The 15,472-nt window shown below is 36.3% G+C and overlaps 1 protein-coding gene across 1 annotated transcript; it reads left to right on the top strand.

Annotated features, from left to right (window-relative positions):
- The first annotated feature begins 13,274 nt into the window (after positions 1–13,274).
- LOC116166342 lies at positions 13,275–14,652 on the top strand. Its single transcript, XM_031481291.1, has 4 exons — positions 13,275–13,477; positions 13,900–14,117; positions 14,168–14,383; positions 14,514–14,652. The coding sequence occupies exons 1-4, from the start codon at positions 13,428–13,430 to the stop codon at positions 14,636–14,638; spliced, it is 609 nt and encodes a 202-aa protein (XP_031337151.1). The 5' UTR covers positions 13,275–13,427; the 3' UTR covers positions 14,639–14,652.
- The last annotated feature ends 820 nt before the right edge of the window (positions 14,653–15,472 follow it).

The raw sequence follows: 15,472 nt of genomic DNA, 5'->3' as shown, positions 1-15,472 counted from the left end.
TTGAATCATGTTCGGTGATATTATCTTTGTTATTAACCAACTGTGGGCATAGGCAGCAACAAGGCTTTGTAGCGCCTATATGAAGATGCTTAGAAAATTGGAATGTCACTCATACTAACATTGTTACCACAGCGGAACATTTCATCAGAAATAAGAATTTAATTTAAACTCGCGCCTTTGATACAAAAAGGCAACAATTTCATACGCATTTTCGATGGCTATTTTCTTACACACGCATCTGACCGGCACATTAAAAACGTGCCACATTTTTATTAAATAAAACGCCCCGATGTTACATGAAAAATAAAATATTTTCATAAAGAATCGCAAATATTCCATGCACGTATAGAAAATTGTACAAGCCGGAGTTATGGCCGCATGGTTTATAAACTGGGGTTCCCTTGATCCATGTACTGCTAATACATTTCCTACCACCCAGCGTTCTGTATTTCGACAGATCTATGTATACCTGAGTGCCTTATGCGATATTATTGGAGTTGGTTTCAATTACGAACTCGAAGTGGTAAATTAGCACAAATGTAAAAGGTAGGGTAAATAGAATTTAGCTTCCGCATCTTTGAACATTCTTATTAGAGTTGTTACGTTAGCTGAATTTGGAAGACGGTGCCCGAAGCGTGTTATTACATCTTATCCACCTGCACGGATACTACCTTATTAGAGTTTTAGTAGAGTACCAACTTAGTATTGCAAAGGAAGATAAATTACGGCAAAAAATAATGGAGAAAACGTTTGCATAGAGTGATAATGCACACGACCGAGCTGTGCCAACAGGTGGTACATCAATAATGCGTCGTTTCCACGCAGATCCCGACCGCTATGACACTTTCCCCTATACAATAACCAGCGTAGCAAACTGAAAACATAATCTGAAATCCTCGAGTTAATTTAAGAAAAACTTATCCATCACGTTCTAGAATTATGTATCATGTAGACTGTTGTTTTTGTGCTTGGTGTTGGTACATCCATTACCCGATTAAACTACTTAGGGACGTGATCACCATACCTTGTAACCTTATAAATTATTTAAATCCGAAAGATTTTTACAATTTTTAAATTCAATATGAGCCTTATGAATTTTAATAAGGGTCGCTTTCGCTCCGAGCATCGTGTAGCATTTGCCCAGATATAAGAAGGGTAGGTACTGCGTTTTACCCTATTCAAAGATGTTAGTAAGTCACACTGTTCGGTTTGCCTCATTATGCAAACTGAGGAATCCAGAGTGTTATTTATTACTTGGCGGAGTTATGAGGAGACGTGAACTACTTCAGTCGAATGATTAGTTGCTTTTTCTTTTATGAATGCATGAATACCGATCCCGAAATCCACATCAATCTTACCTTGCGCGAGATATAAATCTAGCGCGATTTTTAAAGAAGATGCTTAGTTTTAAATGTATCCAGTTTAATTTACTATCGATCACTTTACCTTTATTTTGGTTTGGAGCTTGGTGTGGACAAACTTAATTTCAAGTTTTATTACCTACGTAAAGTGTTGCACCAGTATAAAGTTCAGATCCCTGGTGTTAGCTAACATGCATGTGTATAATATATCGATTTTCAAAGGAACGGGCGATCTTAATCCTCATGAGTGGATTGCGCTGTCTAATGTTGTTTCATTTAAGGGAATTTCAGGTGAACTGTTAAGTCGAACAAACAGGGTGATGTATAAGATCGAAACAGGAACTGCCGATCCTATTAAACAAAGGTACCTTCCCTTACTCCCAGCAATGCAAGCACATGCTAATGACGCCTTAGATCGTATGCTAGAGGCGGGTATTGTTAGGAAGTCTTCGTCGCCGTGAAACTCACCTACGGTTTTAGTAAAAAAAAGGATGATAGCTACCGATTGTATTTCAACGGTAGGAAGCTAAATGCCATAACAAAAAAAAAACGCATATCCTCTTCCTTACCCTAGCACTATTCTTGATAAGTTACGTGACGCACATTATTTATCTCCGATTGATCTTAGGCAGGCTTTCTATCAAATCCCATTACATCCAAAATCTTGCGAAAAAACAGCATTCATTGTTCCTAAAAGAGGTCTCTTTGAATACACCCTCATGCCGTTCGGTGTTGCAAACGTTCCAGCTACGCAGCAACGGACAACATTTTTGGAAATTTAGTGGGAGAAAATTTATTTGTGTATCTCGATTATATCACTGTTGTATCCAAACGTTCCACGAGCACATGACTATACTAAAGGAAGTTCATCGTCGACTGAGAGACGCAAATCTAACTGTTATATGCGCCTACTAGAGCTCGACTAGCAAACGCGATTGTCTGAATTTCGTCTTCTTGTGTCACCTGGAACGAGTGAACCCCCAAGGCCGCTATTGATGCGTCGTCAGTTACCACAAAAATTTGTCGTGAAAAGCCGAGATCTGCTAAACGCGTTGCATGCATGAGATCTTCTTTGATTTGTTTGTTCTGTTTCTCACTCCCATTTGTTGTTCTTTTTCAGTAATGACGAGAATGCAATTACCGTTTCGGAACAGTTCTCCACAAAGCGTCTGTAATGGCTTCAGATTCTGTGTCTTATCGATCCAAAACCAGATGTGGTGTGTGTATGACCCCTGATTTTTATTATACACTCTGGGTTCATAAATTGAATCTTCCCTTGACCAATAGTTGTTCAGAAAATCAGCTTGGAATTGTTCAAAGTTCAGCCACTTCTTCATTTGCGTTTGCCCAGATGCGTACATCTCTTTCAAGACATCCAGTCTTGTTGTTCCAGTCACCTGTATCTTTTCAAGGTATGCCTCCAGTTTGCGCATGAATCAAACGGGATGCATCTACCTCCAACTTCCTTCGAACCTTGGTTTTTCATCTGTGGCCCCTCCGTTGTTTGTTTTTGTTACCATATTGTCGTCTCTAACCCGATTTTCGAATTCGACAACGTTCGCTGTTATTTCTTTCACATCCGTTTCAAGTCGATTAATAAGTTTCCCTAAATGAAGGACCTCCTGGTTGACTTGGTTCGCTCCTTGATCCATATCACTCGATCATCTTGCAAATCTCGATACAACCCTTCTAGTTTCTCTTCCATTTGTCCAACTGTTGTTTCTCAATGTCCTCTTGTATTTCTATACCTTCGCCACTTATAATTCTTGTTTATGCGTCATCTTTTAATTGTAACGTTAATATTGTAATATACAGGGCAGTGGCGGAACAACGTAGCCACGGGCCTGTGTGCGAAATTGTTTGCTGGGCTCCCATTATGATACGAAGTATTGATAACAATATTCATTTAGGTATGAATTTTGGCTACAAAAAAAACCATTTGATAAGTATTTATGTTCCTGAACATAGAAAAAAATGTGCGCAAGTACAAATCAACAACAAGGTGTTATGAATTTCATATAGGTACGTATAAGCGTTGATTGAACAATTTTCATTGAACGGTATTAGTGACAAAACTGAAGCAAAATGAAAAATATATTTTCTTAATTAATATGGTAGAAATAAAATAACAAAATATTGGAAATATTTCAACGAAATAACAAAAAAGAAAAACCGCTTAAATATTTACGTATAACTAGTATTTCTCCACGATTTACAAAATTGAATCTTACTTTCTCAGTTAACTTTTACTATTCAGAAAGTCATTCGTTCGGTTATAGTGTTATCTCATGACTCATGACAAGTTATGGCCAATTTTTTGTACCCTTGAAGTTATTACATTAACACTTTCATTGACATTTGATATTCAGTACAATTTAAAAAATTGCTCAATCGCTAGCTGCAGTTCCATTCCCTTGTTCTGTGTTTCCGTCTTTTCGTGAACAGTGTATTATTTCCGAGTATGACAATCCCAGGTCCCGGGCCCCTTTTAGCCCGGGCCCGTGTACTTCGCACACATTGAACACCGGTAGTTCCGCCACTGATACAGGGCGTTTCAAAAAGAATCATCCAATTTTAAAAATTTATTGCTATTCATCTATAAGTCCGATTTGATAGAACAATGTACTGTTAGTAAGAGGAAGCTCTCTAGTTTCGCGTGGTTTCCGCTAAGTAGCAGTAGCGCGCTTCTGTCAACGCCCAGCTCAGTTATTGTCAAAATGGCGTCTAAACAAATTATAAACCTACAAAATTGGATGATTCTTTTTGAAACGCCCTGTATGTTAGTTCGAGTTACAGTCGTTATTAACAGTTCTCGGTTTAAGGGGTTGGGCCTGTATTGAAAGTCAAATCGTGGGGTTGTAATTTACCGTATTAAGGATTAGTTAGTTTTCCTCTAACGTCAAGGTAAAAAAATTGAAGTGCCCCCCGTAAATCCTGTAATGCGTTACGTTATTACCGACAATAACATTGTAAAAAACGAGTATGATTCGAAAAAGGGGCGATTCTAATAAGAAGAAAACGTTTCGACGCGCGGAGAGTGCGTATATAAATCACGAAAAAAAGTTTCCCGTTAACCAATAGCGAAAGACATCGATTTACCGAATCTGAAAGAAAATTGGAAAACGAATAAAACGATTGCATGCTTAGTGACTTTTGACCCGAAATTCGGTGGATTGTAACCAGCTTGTAAAGGCACAAACCCCAAGCAGAACTCTACTTCGTAGGAAGGATTTATATGTAATTTTATTTGAACCACAGCAACTTCATTTAAACACGACTGTATCTATCTATGAGTTGCTAGTTTTTGTTAACACAAGAAATAACAATTCCATTTGAGAAATTTAAAAGTGTAATTAATACAGTGACATTCTAGTTATTTATTATACAGGGTAGTGTCTAGCGTCTTATAAGACGAAAAATGGATATTTAACCATTGAGTGAAAGATGTTAATTCACGAGTGGCCTAGCCATGAGTAAATTAACTTTCACTTTATTGTTAGTTTCTCTTTATCGTCGTGTGTAATACAAAACTTTATTTTATAGCAGAAGCCATATAAACCATTGTAGAGCTTCTGACGATTCTGAATTTAATTTCGACGTTAAAAATAGCAAGCTTACGTTCTTCCGTCGCCGTTGTTTCCATAGAAACAGCATTGTCATATGTTCTGACCGTCATTTTATATCGTGCTTCGCGGTCCATTTCAAATAGAAATGATAAATTCCGTACGTACTTATATGGTTCCGACGTTACGGTGGCAAGTGACAGCATCCGGGCGTCTGGCTTAGTGACTTTGAAAATTCGGGGGTTGAGCATACCATGGGTGAGGATTTAACACACCTTACAAGCTCTGGGCACTACGTAACTTCGGACCCACCAAAAGAAAAGCTACCGAGGTCGGTGTAAAGTTGATTGGCTGGAAACTAGCTGCCATATCTCTGAGATAGGCGATGAAGACCCTTCTGATGCGAACACAACGAGTCGACCACTTACGAAATTTGTGAATCTACCGAAGGGTACATACGGAAACTAATGGTAGATAAAGAACAGATAATTGTGCATTCTAATGACATTCTTTATTCTTATTTCAAATGAGACGCGGAGCACCATATAAAATAAAGTTCACAACATACGACAATGCTGTTTCTATGGAAACGATCGCGACGGCAGAACCTAAGCTTACTATTTTTAACGCTCGTGAAAGTTCATTCACTCAATGGTCTAATTATCCCTTTATAGCTTGTATTATTTTTGCATAGGTTACTATCTATCCTTGCAAGAAACAAGGCATATTCTAAAAGTAACTGATACAGTACCTAAGTACCGCCGAATAAGCACTATTAAATGCTTGGAAATACTTTTCGTTGTACTTTCCGACTACATATGAAGTATGTATAAAGGAATCGTGAAATTTTCGATATGCCAATATTGCGTTTTATGGACTCTTTAAAGCACACAGACCCCAAAAAAGTGATTTCTAGCTGGACGTCTGGGTGTGGTTGTGTTTTGTGAACACGATAACTAAAAAACCCCTGAACCGATTGGAACGAAGTTTGGGGTGCATACTCGGGTGCATATAGGGTGGTATGGGGAATCGAAAACGTCCTATTTTGGTTTTGATCCGTAACCAACTTCATGGTTGTTGAGGGTGTCAACAGTTTAAAAGAGCCATAACGGCTTGAAAACTTAAAATGAGAATGAGGGAAATTGTACCTACTCATCTTGACACATACGAAGCACCTTTATTGATTTTATATTAGAACGCTTCATTGTCTTCGTCTTACGTAAAATGCGCAAAAATACGACGTTCTTTTAGTTTGAGTTAATGTTGAGGAAGATTAACATTCCCTCCACATCTATAAAACATTTTTAAGTGAGCTGTACTTTTCTTAGTTGGATTTATAACATGAGAACATCATTTGTAAACATCGTACCAGTAAGTTAAATGCTTCTGAAGAGTCTGAGACTCTGTCTTGTAAAAGTACGGGTCCGCTTGACGTAGAAAATACGTACCTACTGTAGCACTAAACTGAGACAGGAAAGAATTTCGGGTGATAATGGAGATTTATTGTTCTAAATTGCGAACAGAATAGGTACGGAATTTAGCTAAAAGGTCGATTTCGATCTGAAAATCTCTGTTTTGTTATCTCTTAATTAGTTATTAGGCAGTACAATGTGATTACGAATTCTTGAGCTTAAAACAATACGCGATTACAGAAAAACAATGCTTACAGATTTGACTTTCGCATTACTCCCTTACAAGACGGTAGTTGCGGGTGATGAGGGGAGCACAATCCTTCAATGAAGTAACATAATAAATCTTCCACATAGTATTTTGTCTAAGAAAGGAAAATCATTGTGTAATTACAAGGATGGGGCAGGTTTATTTTTTGTAATAAATAAATCGAAATGCGTTCAGATACCTACGTCAATGCTAGTTTTCAGGTGCAGAAACCCCAATTCCATGCCGAAATCACAAGTGGCCCTTGAAAGTTCACATTGCCTTATTTTGAAAGGAAAACATGTTGGGGTTTTGCGTATAGCAAATTTTAAAGTAGGTTGCATCTCTAGAGAATGGGATATGTACTTTACGTAATGGAGACGATCATGATTCATGACTCTTACTTAATTGACATGCGAAATATACAAGTATTACAGGTAAAGTAAGACTAAATATGACATTCAGCCCTGTGATGTATCACTAACATTAATCTTAACGTGCAGTTTATCAGCTGTCAAAACCGTCATTTTGCCTATACTGAAACAAAGTAACGTTTCTTGGCAGATAACCTTCACGTTACGTTTGACGTTTCTGATACATCACAGGGCTGATTATGTACATCAATGAAACTGTGTTTAAATATATTGGCACTACGAATGAGGATCTGCCGAGTCTTCCCAAAATTTAGAGGTCCTATCTCCTTCCCGTGCTAATGGGCAGGGGGGAAATTTTAAAAAGTGCACATTTTACAAACTATATAGGCAAGTTAAGTATCATTTTCGGTGTATTTTTTTGTGCTGAAGCGAAAGAGACCATACTCGTTGGACATTATTGTAAGCGTGAGCCGATCCAGGGCGATACTAAATTAGTGTAGTGTGGTCAGGAGGATTTTTTAATTTTTCAAACTTTTTTGTGCATCAATCATTACTTCTCCCCAGAGAAAGACACCTGGAAAAGTACGTACAGCTGCGAATTACGATATTAAAAGACTCACGAGGGGGAGGTCGTGCAAGAACCGCCCTCAAGTTTGCGCTATAGGACAAAAGTTGCCTGGGACTGTGTCTCCGCTACAATGTGCCAGACGAAACAGTTTTAAGAAGGGGGCAGTGTAGCGAATATTCTAGAAATCTTTTAAAAATGCCTATTTTCTAAGAATTTACATCTAAAACCTTACAATTCAGGACAAATTGACTTGGATAATCCATGCAGTACCTTTTCGTAAATCCAGTGGCATTAGTTTCCTATAAATAACCACCCTGTGTGAGATATTTCTCAGTAGGCACCAATAGATAACTGTTTTTAACTTTTCAGCCTTGATCTATTACTGCGTCTTCAATGTAACGTAATCTCTAGGCTCCGTACAGTTCGTATATATCTTGTCTATTTATGTTTGTGTGATATGTAGAATTTCCGTACGCAATTGAGGAGGGGTCACAAAAGATAAATTAGATGGAGTTGAACTTTACACGTTGACGTACAAATGGTTAAATTATTTGTCGACAGTGTAGACATAATGGAGGCATGTTCACCTTTTACACTATCGCTATGGAAAAGAATATAGGTGTCCCAAGTAGGTGCACAACATCTTGAAATAGATTTTTGTTGCAAATTTCTTAATGTTAACCAAATCATCGTTGCAATATACATCGACCGACAATTTGTGTTCAGTCGTGTTCAAATAAATGATCGTCTCCATCACATCCGCACATTTCCGCACAAGACAAATATTGTACTTTACTATTGGTGCACTTTTTTTTGTAATGCAACAACGTATTAAAGAGTTCATTAGAAGAACATTTTTCATAGAAATATTGACACAACGTTTTAAGTTTTACAAAAAGTTTTCAAGTAAGTCTTCCAGAACGGCAATTTCGCTGAACAATGACGTTAGCTGATGACTTTTCATGTCCTAAAAGGTTAACATAGAAATACTATGCGATCAAAAATGAGTTGCTGTCGACTCACCGTTGGAATTTTTGTTTACATGGGAAATCATACTTAACTTGAACTTCCAAAGGTCATTCAACAGCTCATTTTTAATCGCCCGTTATAATAATACAATAGCCATTACTTTTGTTGTTTTATGCATTGCTACTAGGTAATAAGAGAAATGTTGAAATTTATTTTTAAATTTGCGGGTATACCAAAAGCTTAATAAAACATACAGTTTTGTATGCACCTTTTAATTCTGAACAACTTTAAACAGTTTTTTCTGTAAAATGTACAGGAAGGCAGGATATTGCATAAAACTAATTTCCCATGTTAAATCCCTATGTTCCTACTTACCATGCACCACCCGGTATAACCTATTAATAAATATGCATCTCAAAATATCACAGTAACAACAACATCACATTTAACACAAATATAGTAAACGAGCTCCTGGCTATATGGCTATAGCATGCGCAAAACCAAATTTTGAAACTGGTGTTACATTTGCTTTTATTCCAAGTGCCTACGTATCAATTTAAATTTAAACACCTTCATAAATAAAAAAAGTCTACAATTCGGTTCATAAATAGTGGAGATGCGAAAAGGGCACTGATAATTTTGAATCAATTAGACTCAACTTTTCGAATTCCGTATTATACGTGGTGTCAATTTTAAAACTTGCAGTCGCCATATTTTTTCAAACTAAACAAGATATTGAAAATCGCGCAAAACCGTTTCGGGGGTATCAGGGGGAACCAGAATGACGTTATGATGACAACCCCCTACCTCTCCTTAACCCCCCAGCCCCCCCTCTTCAAAAAGCCTAAATGGCAACCCCATACTTGTGACACATCGTTGGAAAGCTATTGAAAAATGCTTTCCAGTGGTACCAATAAAGTTATACTCATTAAGACAATTTAAAAACAATTTAATAATTAACAAATAAGTAAGAGTTATAGAGTACAGTCCAGGGGAGAAGCATTTGGGATATCCTAAAAGAATGGAAAAATAACACCCTAATATGTCATCTTAAATTATTATTTCCACCAAGATCGATTAAAGCACGTTTAATTCCAGTATAAATCTGTTTGTTCATATTTCCTAACGAAACTTTCATTTGAACCGCGACGCACAACTGAGCTTATAACCGTTGAGTGAAGGTTCACTCAACGTTATAACTTAGTAATTAAATTTGGGTATCGCCGGTTTCATCTTGGATCCACTCATCCTTACCGAAAATGTTATATTCTACTGGCACTACGTAATCTTGTACTAGAAAATGTTACAGATAATGCGGATTGAAATCATAATCTCTATTGAAGTATGCAATGTGCACGAGGTTTTGTTTCCCATTTTCTATTAACACATCACTGAGAGCGCCATTGCATCCAAACGTATATGCAAGGATAAACTTTATCGGGAAACTACTGTCACAGTAGTAACTTTTAAGTACCTATCGCTTGTCGCCTCAATCAAATATCCGGTAGTGAAAAGCTGAACAAATATTGAAAACTGAAATATGTCTGTAAATAGAGTTGCAAGGATCGTAAGCAGTCAAGAGAAAGAACGTCTAGAGTAAATTTCATTAAGCTAAAAGTTTTTGTTAATTAAAAATAATAAATTGGTCGAAGGAACGAAACTGACAAATTTCTTGTGTCTTCTTATCACTTAAGATACCATTAATAATCGTTTTCAAGGATTTCGTGTATCACAGGAGTTACACCGATGCGTGTTTGCAAGCAACTTAGCTATGTAGGTACGTTGTAATCTCTTGAATGCCACTCAAAGTTTATCAGCCATCATTGGGGTAATGTACAGAGATACTGCAAGTATACGCTTTTCTCTAGAGACAATTTCATTTTAAAATGCAATATTTTAACCTTATTTCTGTAGTAAGTACTTTGGAAGAAGTACTTTATAAGTATTATCGATTTTACTTCCTCAATTTCTTAATCGCTTAGCGTTTGCTACACTCATGAAAATGTATAGACACGCACCTTTTTGGAGGTGCAAAATGAGTCCATTAACTTAATCCCACTTGAGTTACATTTTCAGTTCGTGCGATATTGACATTGATGGTCATTTTTTAGCAGAGTACATTTCTTTCGAGTCACATCAGTATTGGGCTATTATGTCACATATTACATTTTCAACAAAATTCAATCCATCCATTATTCTGATACACTTCCCTTTTCTCGACCAGTTTGATTGAACTACAGATATAAAGTGATGTGGCATTTTTAATTATAGAACAGATTCGTCCCCATTTAGAAAGCTGTCAGTGTCCGCTATTTACTTCAAAACAGTTTATCCGTTTTCGAACTGTTACAGTTTGCAGCATTAAAGACTTAGTGATTATTTACTATGACTGTAGGGACACGTACTTAAGATATTATTGGAGAATTGTCCAGGAACTTACCTATAATGAACGTTAAGTTAAACTCGTGACTTTAAAATTGATACCTACCTATAATCAATAGTCACATAGAGTTCCATGATTCGAATGCGTCTCGGTGCCGGCATCGCTAAACCAACAATACAACAACCAAGTGAACCAAATACTAATTTCTTCTCAGCTTTCTGATGGTGCCAAAATAAAATTTTTATTACGTGTGCGTTTTGAATAAATCGCATCACCTTTCTTATTTCTTATGGAAGCCATATTGGATTTCTACGTCACTCGATAGAGAAAAAATTACAAAACCAGTGATACTAAACACTTCGTATTTCTTGTGAGAATCAACCGTGAATTTTTGCCTTGAAGGCTACAATGTATTTCTTATGGCAATAATTCCATGGCCGTGTTGATAGTGAGTACGCGAGACGATAAACGGATGGATTTGGTTTCAATCACAATCAGCCATGGAATTATTGCCATAAGAAATACATTGTAAACTTCAAGACAAGTGTTTAGTATTGTATCACTGATTTTGTAATTTTTTCCTCTATCGAGTGACGCTGACGTAGAAGTCCAATATTGCTTCCATAAGAAATAAGAAAGTTGATGTGAATTACTCGCAACCCACAAGTTATAAAAATTTTAGTTTAGCACCAATCGAAAGCCGAGAAAAAATTTCTACGGCTTCGGTAAAACTATTTTTTGATATCTATGAAAATAAACGAGCGCCAGCGCATTTTCAAAAATGCCATAACTCCGCTAGTTGTAGAGATACAAGAAACTTTGAATGGGAAGATTTATCAACATAAAATTGTGCAATTCTTTGTCCATTTAAGCGACTTTGCATCTCTTACGGTTTACGAGATCCTCATAGTGAAAATGAAACTCTGTATATGTTTGAACTGATTTTTACATAATGCTATTAGTGTGTGCTAGTCGCTAGAGAACGCAGTCAGCACATGGCGATATATACTGGCCACTGGGGAACATTACTAAAATAAATTAGAGAGAGCAATGGTCCTAATATTGTTCCCTGTGGAATCCCTCTTAATTGTAATTATTATACTGTAACACCTTTCTGCTATTCAGCCGGAAAGAAACCCGAAATTTTTATCTAAATCGGACTGGTGACCCAGTTAATAGAAGACGTGGCAATTCACTCATTTCATTTTTCAAACCCAAAATATTTAATCCATTCGTACTAAAAATAACTCGAGGTTTCACAGGTCTAATTTCTTGGGCGTCTTGAAAAATTTCCGAATTTTTAAAACTTCGTTTTACTAAAATAAAATACGCAACTTTTTTTTCTTTAACCAACTGTCTATCTTCAATGGTTTCCGATTTCCTCATGCTATTCATTCTTATCTTAGACACACTGTATAGAGTGCGTAGAGTTTCATTCGATGTCTGGCTCGCGAAGCAAAGACAGAGATTCTCACTAGATGCTACCCAGCAAACATATAATCTCTGGCAAGTTATTGGGCTAATACTAGTGGTGTTGGCGAAATGATGGCATTGTATTGGTCACGGCAACACAGCATTGGTATACTTCACTGGTAAGACGAAGGCCATGCGTCGTCTTCTTTAATGAATTTTACATGGTACTGGCAATTCAACGGTAAGACGACGCTAAACGTCGTTGAGCCTATCCTATTAAGGCCCTTGACTGGCGCAACATTGCACGTTGACGCAAAAAGAAATGTTGAGTTATACCTAGGTGATGGGTCCCTGCGAATGAAACATTGTTCACTATATCTAATTTTACGTAAATTTTAATGTAAATTGCGAATGTAAAAGTCGGCCTCATTTATAGTGAATGTGTAATTTTTGAAAAAAATTGTGAGAAGTATTGGGTAATGATTAAAAGATCAAATATAAGTGCAACGGCAAAACGTAACGCCCTTGGAGTAAATATATCAACCTCAAGTCGGTTACTTTCTACCCTCAAGCAATGGACCCAATTAAGGCCCATTAGCGGTCACTATTGTATACACGTATTTTATAAGAATTCTATTGAATTTGAGTAGGTAATTAGCAAAGTTCCAAAGCGGGCTATAATTTTACCGTGAAGACAAAGACGTTAAGAATTTAATATACAAGGACACGTACCTGTAGGCTTTGTTTATGCCTAAACAAAGACATACATAAACCATAAATAGGTAAAAGCGTTGTAAAGGGCTTATAATGGGCCATTGTCAATATTATCTAAACAGTGATTCAGAATATGCATAGTTTCTTGGAATTTTATTATTACACCCATCTTTTTTGCTCCACAGTGCAGCAATATGTTCTTACTTATTTTACATCCCCTCCTGTTCCTACCTTTAACCTTCACATTTCAGTTCAGCTTCAGGACTTCGGGGTCTTCAGGTTCAGGTTTACCTTTACATTTGCAAAAATACATTGACGGCTGAAAACGTTCTTATAATAGTTCGTCTTCGGCGTTGGCCAGGTTATCAGTTATAACTACGGAACTCTTTAGTGAATTAAACAATTAGAAGGACCGTATATTTAGTTATGGCGAACAAGTCAAGTGCATCAGCGCCATCAGCTTCCGAAAACTTAAGGTAAGTGATTTTTTGTTAATTTTAACTTATGCAATACTTTGTTTTATTTGTTTTAACTCCATACGGTTGAAATGACATTTGTCGAAAATTATAATGGCGGGAAAGTAAGGCCATTTTTCACAAGAATGGCCCTAACTCCATTAAAGGATATACCTAATAAATTCCTTGCAATACTATTGTACCATTGATTTTATAGATTGTTTTACAATTCTCTATTGTAAAGGACCATCAGTCACTATTTATCCATTATGCTATAACGGGCGATCAAAAATGAGTTGCTGTCGAGTCGCCTTTGGAAATTCAAGTTAAGTACGATTTGACATGTAAACAAAAATTCCAAAGGCGACTCGACAGCAACTCATTTTTGATCGCATTGTACTTATTAGGTGCATGTATACTTATAGTTTATAATATCTGTTTAGCTACTATGTCGTGGAATTTCCGGACGAGACTGAGTTGGGTTCTGTTCCACTGAGTATCATTCCATCATCGTGGATTGGACAAACCTCTGAGAATGAATATTTTTGTTGGTGGCCGCACTTTCGAACAGAAGAGCAGAGAAGGAAGGCGGTTATTAACAAAACGCCTGCGATTCATGAAAATTCCATAAGGTGTAAAATCACTATTAAATATATGACAAGTAATGACAAATATATGCAACATTCTTCAATGATCATAATAATTTTTTAGACACATATGAAAATGCTGTAAAAAAAATGCAGAGATTGGAAGATGATGATGATTTGCCCATATGTCGTACTCCTACCACCAACATGCGTAAAACTCCATCTGCAACTGTCCATGATTCGTCATTTACAGAGGTTTTCACACCACCGTCGTCATCATCAACTACTGTTCTGGATGAAACATTAAAAGAAGAACCTAATTGCTGCAAAGACACTAAAGGTAAGAGCAACCTTCATTTTATTTAACGAATGCATGTTTAATATAATATTATTTTGCTTAAATAATACCACATTATTCACTTTTTCAACTTTAACTTTCAAGGAATGTACTAATTACTACTTGTTTTCAGAATTATTATCGCAAATATTATCAAAGCTTGAAATTCTATCGCAGGACGTGAAATTTCTCATAGATATTGTACAGAGATCCAACACTATCATCATTCCCGCTGAAAACGACGAAATAGCAAAATGACCATTTAATAACAGTCATGAACTTCAGGAATTTAATGACGAAGACGAATTCTTCCAATCAATGGTAATTTAAAGTAAAAAAAAATGGATTCACAATCGTCCATAGATAGTAGCTTTCAAGTATATATATTGTATTTGGATATAGCTAAATTGAGATTAAATTCCGTCAAAACACATCTAATTTTTTTGGTAGCTTTTTAGTCAGTCTTATATTTCCCTTTGCTTAATTTTGATTAGTGTATGAGAACCCCGTTATTCACCCCGACCCAATTCTACTTCTAAGTTTACCGTGTTTTCATCTCGTGGCAATTTTGCGTTTGATCAAAGTGAACGGAAGAGTATGTTGAGAAAATCAACTCATTCTAGGAAATAGAAAATCCTAGGTAGTCAAAGGTTAGTTCTATTTATTTCTGTTTAAGCTGTCAAAGTAAATATTGAATAGCTTTAAGAACTAATGTGAAAATAAGTTTACCGAAAATCATGGCACCTTCATTTGCCGCTTTAGGTAGGCCAAATTTTACCAGACTACTTTTCCTGTCGCCTCTCAGCTTAACGGTCGCTCCTGTCACATTGGTAATGTCTATAATATAATGACTCATGTCATCACTGACTGATTGAGATTAATCAAAAGTTCTGTATTTATATTAAAATAGGATTTCGGGTAAAATTTAATACAAAACTCGTTAGTAAAATGACAAAATTAGAGTACTCGCGAAAGGAGATTCGAACTTTAATATTTCCTCGCCAGTAATGAATTTAAACGTAAATAACTATTATAGAAAATCTAATATAAATATATAAATTTTTGTTCTTAAAGGATTTAACCAGTCTTTAA

The sequence above is a fragment of the Photinus pyralis genome, unplaced genomic scaffold, assembly GCF_008802855.1.
Source record: "Photinus pyralis isolate 1611_PpyrPB1 unplaced genomic scaffold, Ppyr1.3 Ppyr1.4_LG3b, whole genome shotgun sequence".
Taxonomy (NCBI): domain Eukaryota; kingdom Metazoa; phylum Arthropoda; class Insecta; order Coleoptera; family Lampyridae; genus Photinus; species Photinus pyralis.
Note: the sequence above shows the minus strand (reverse complement) of the source record. Positions and strands in the feature narration are given on the sequence as shown.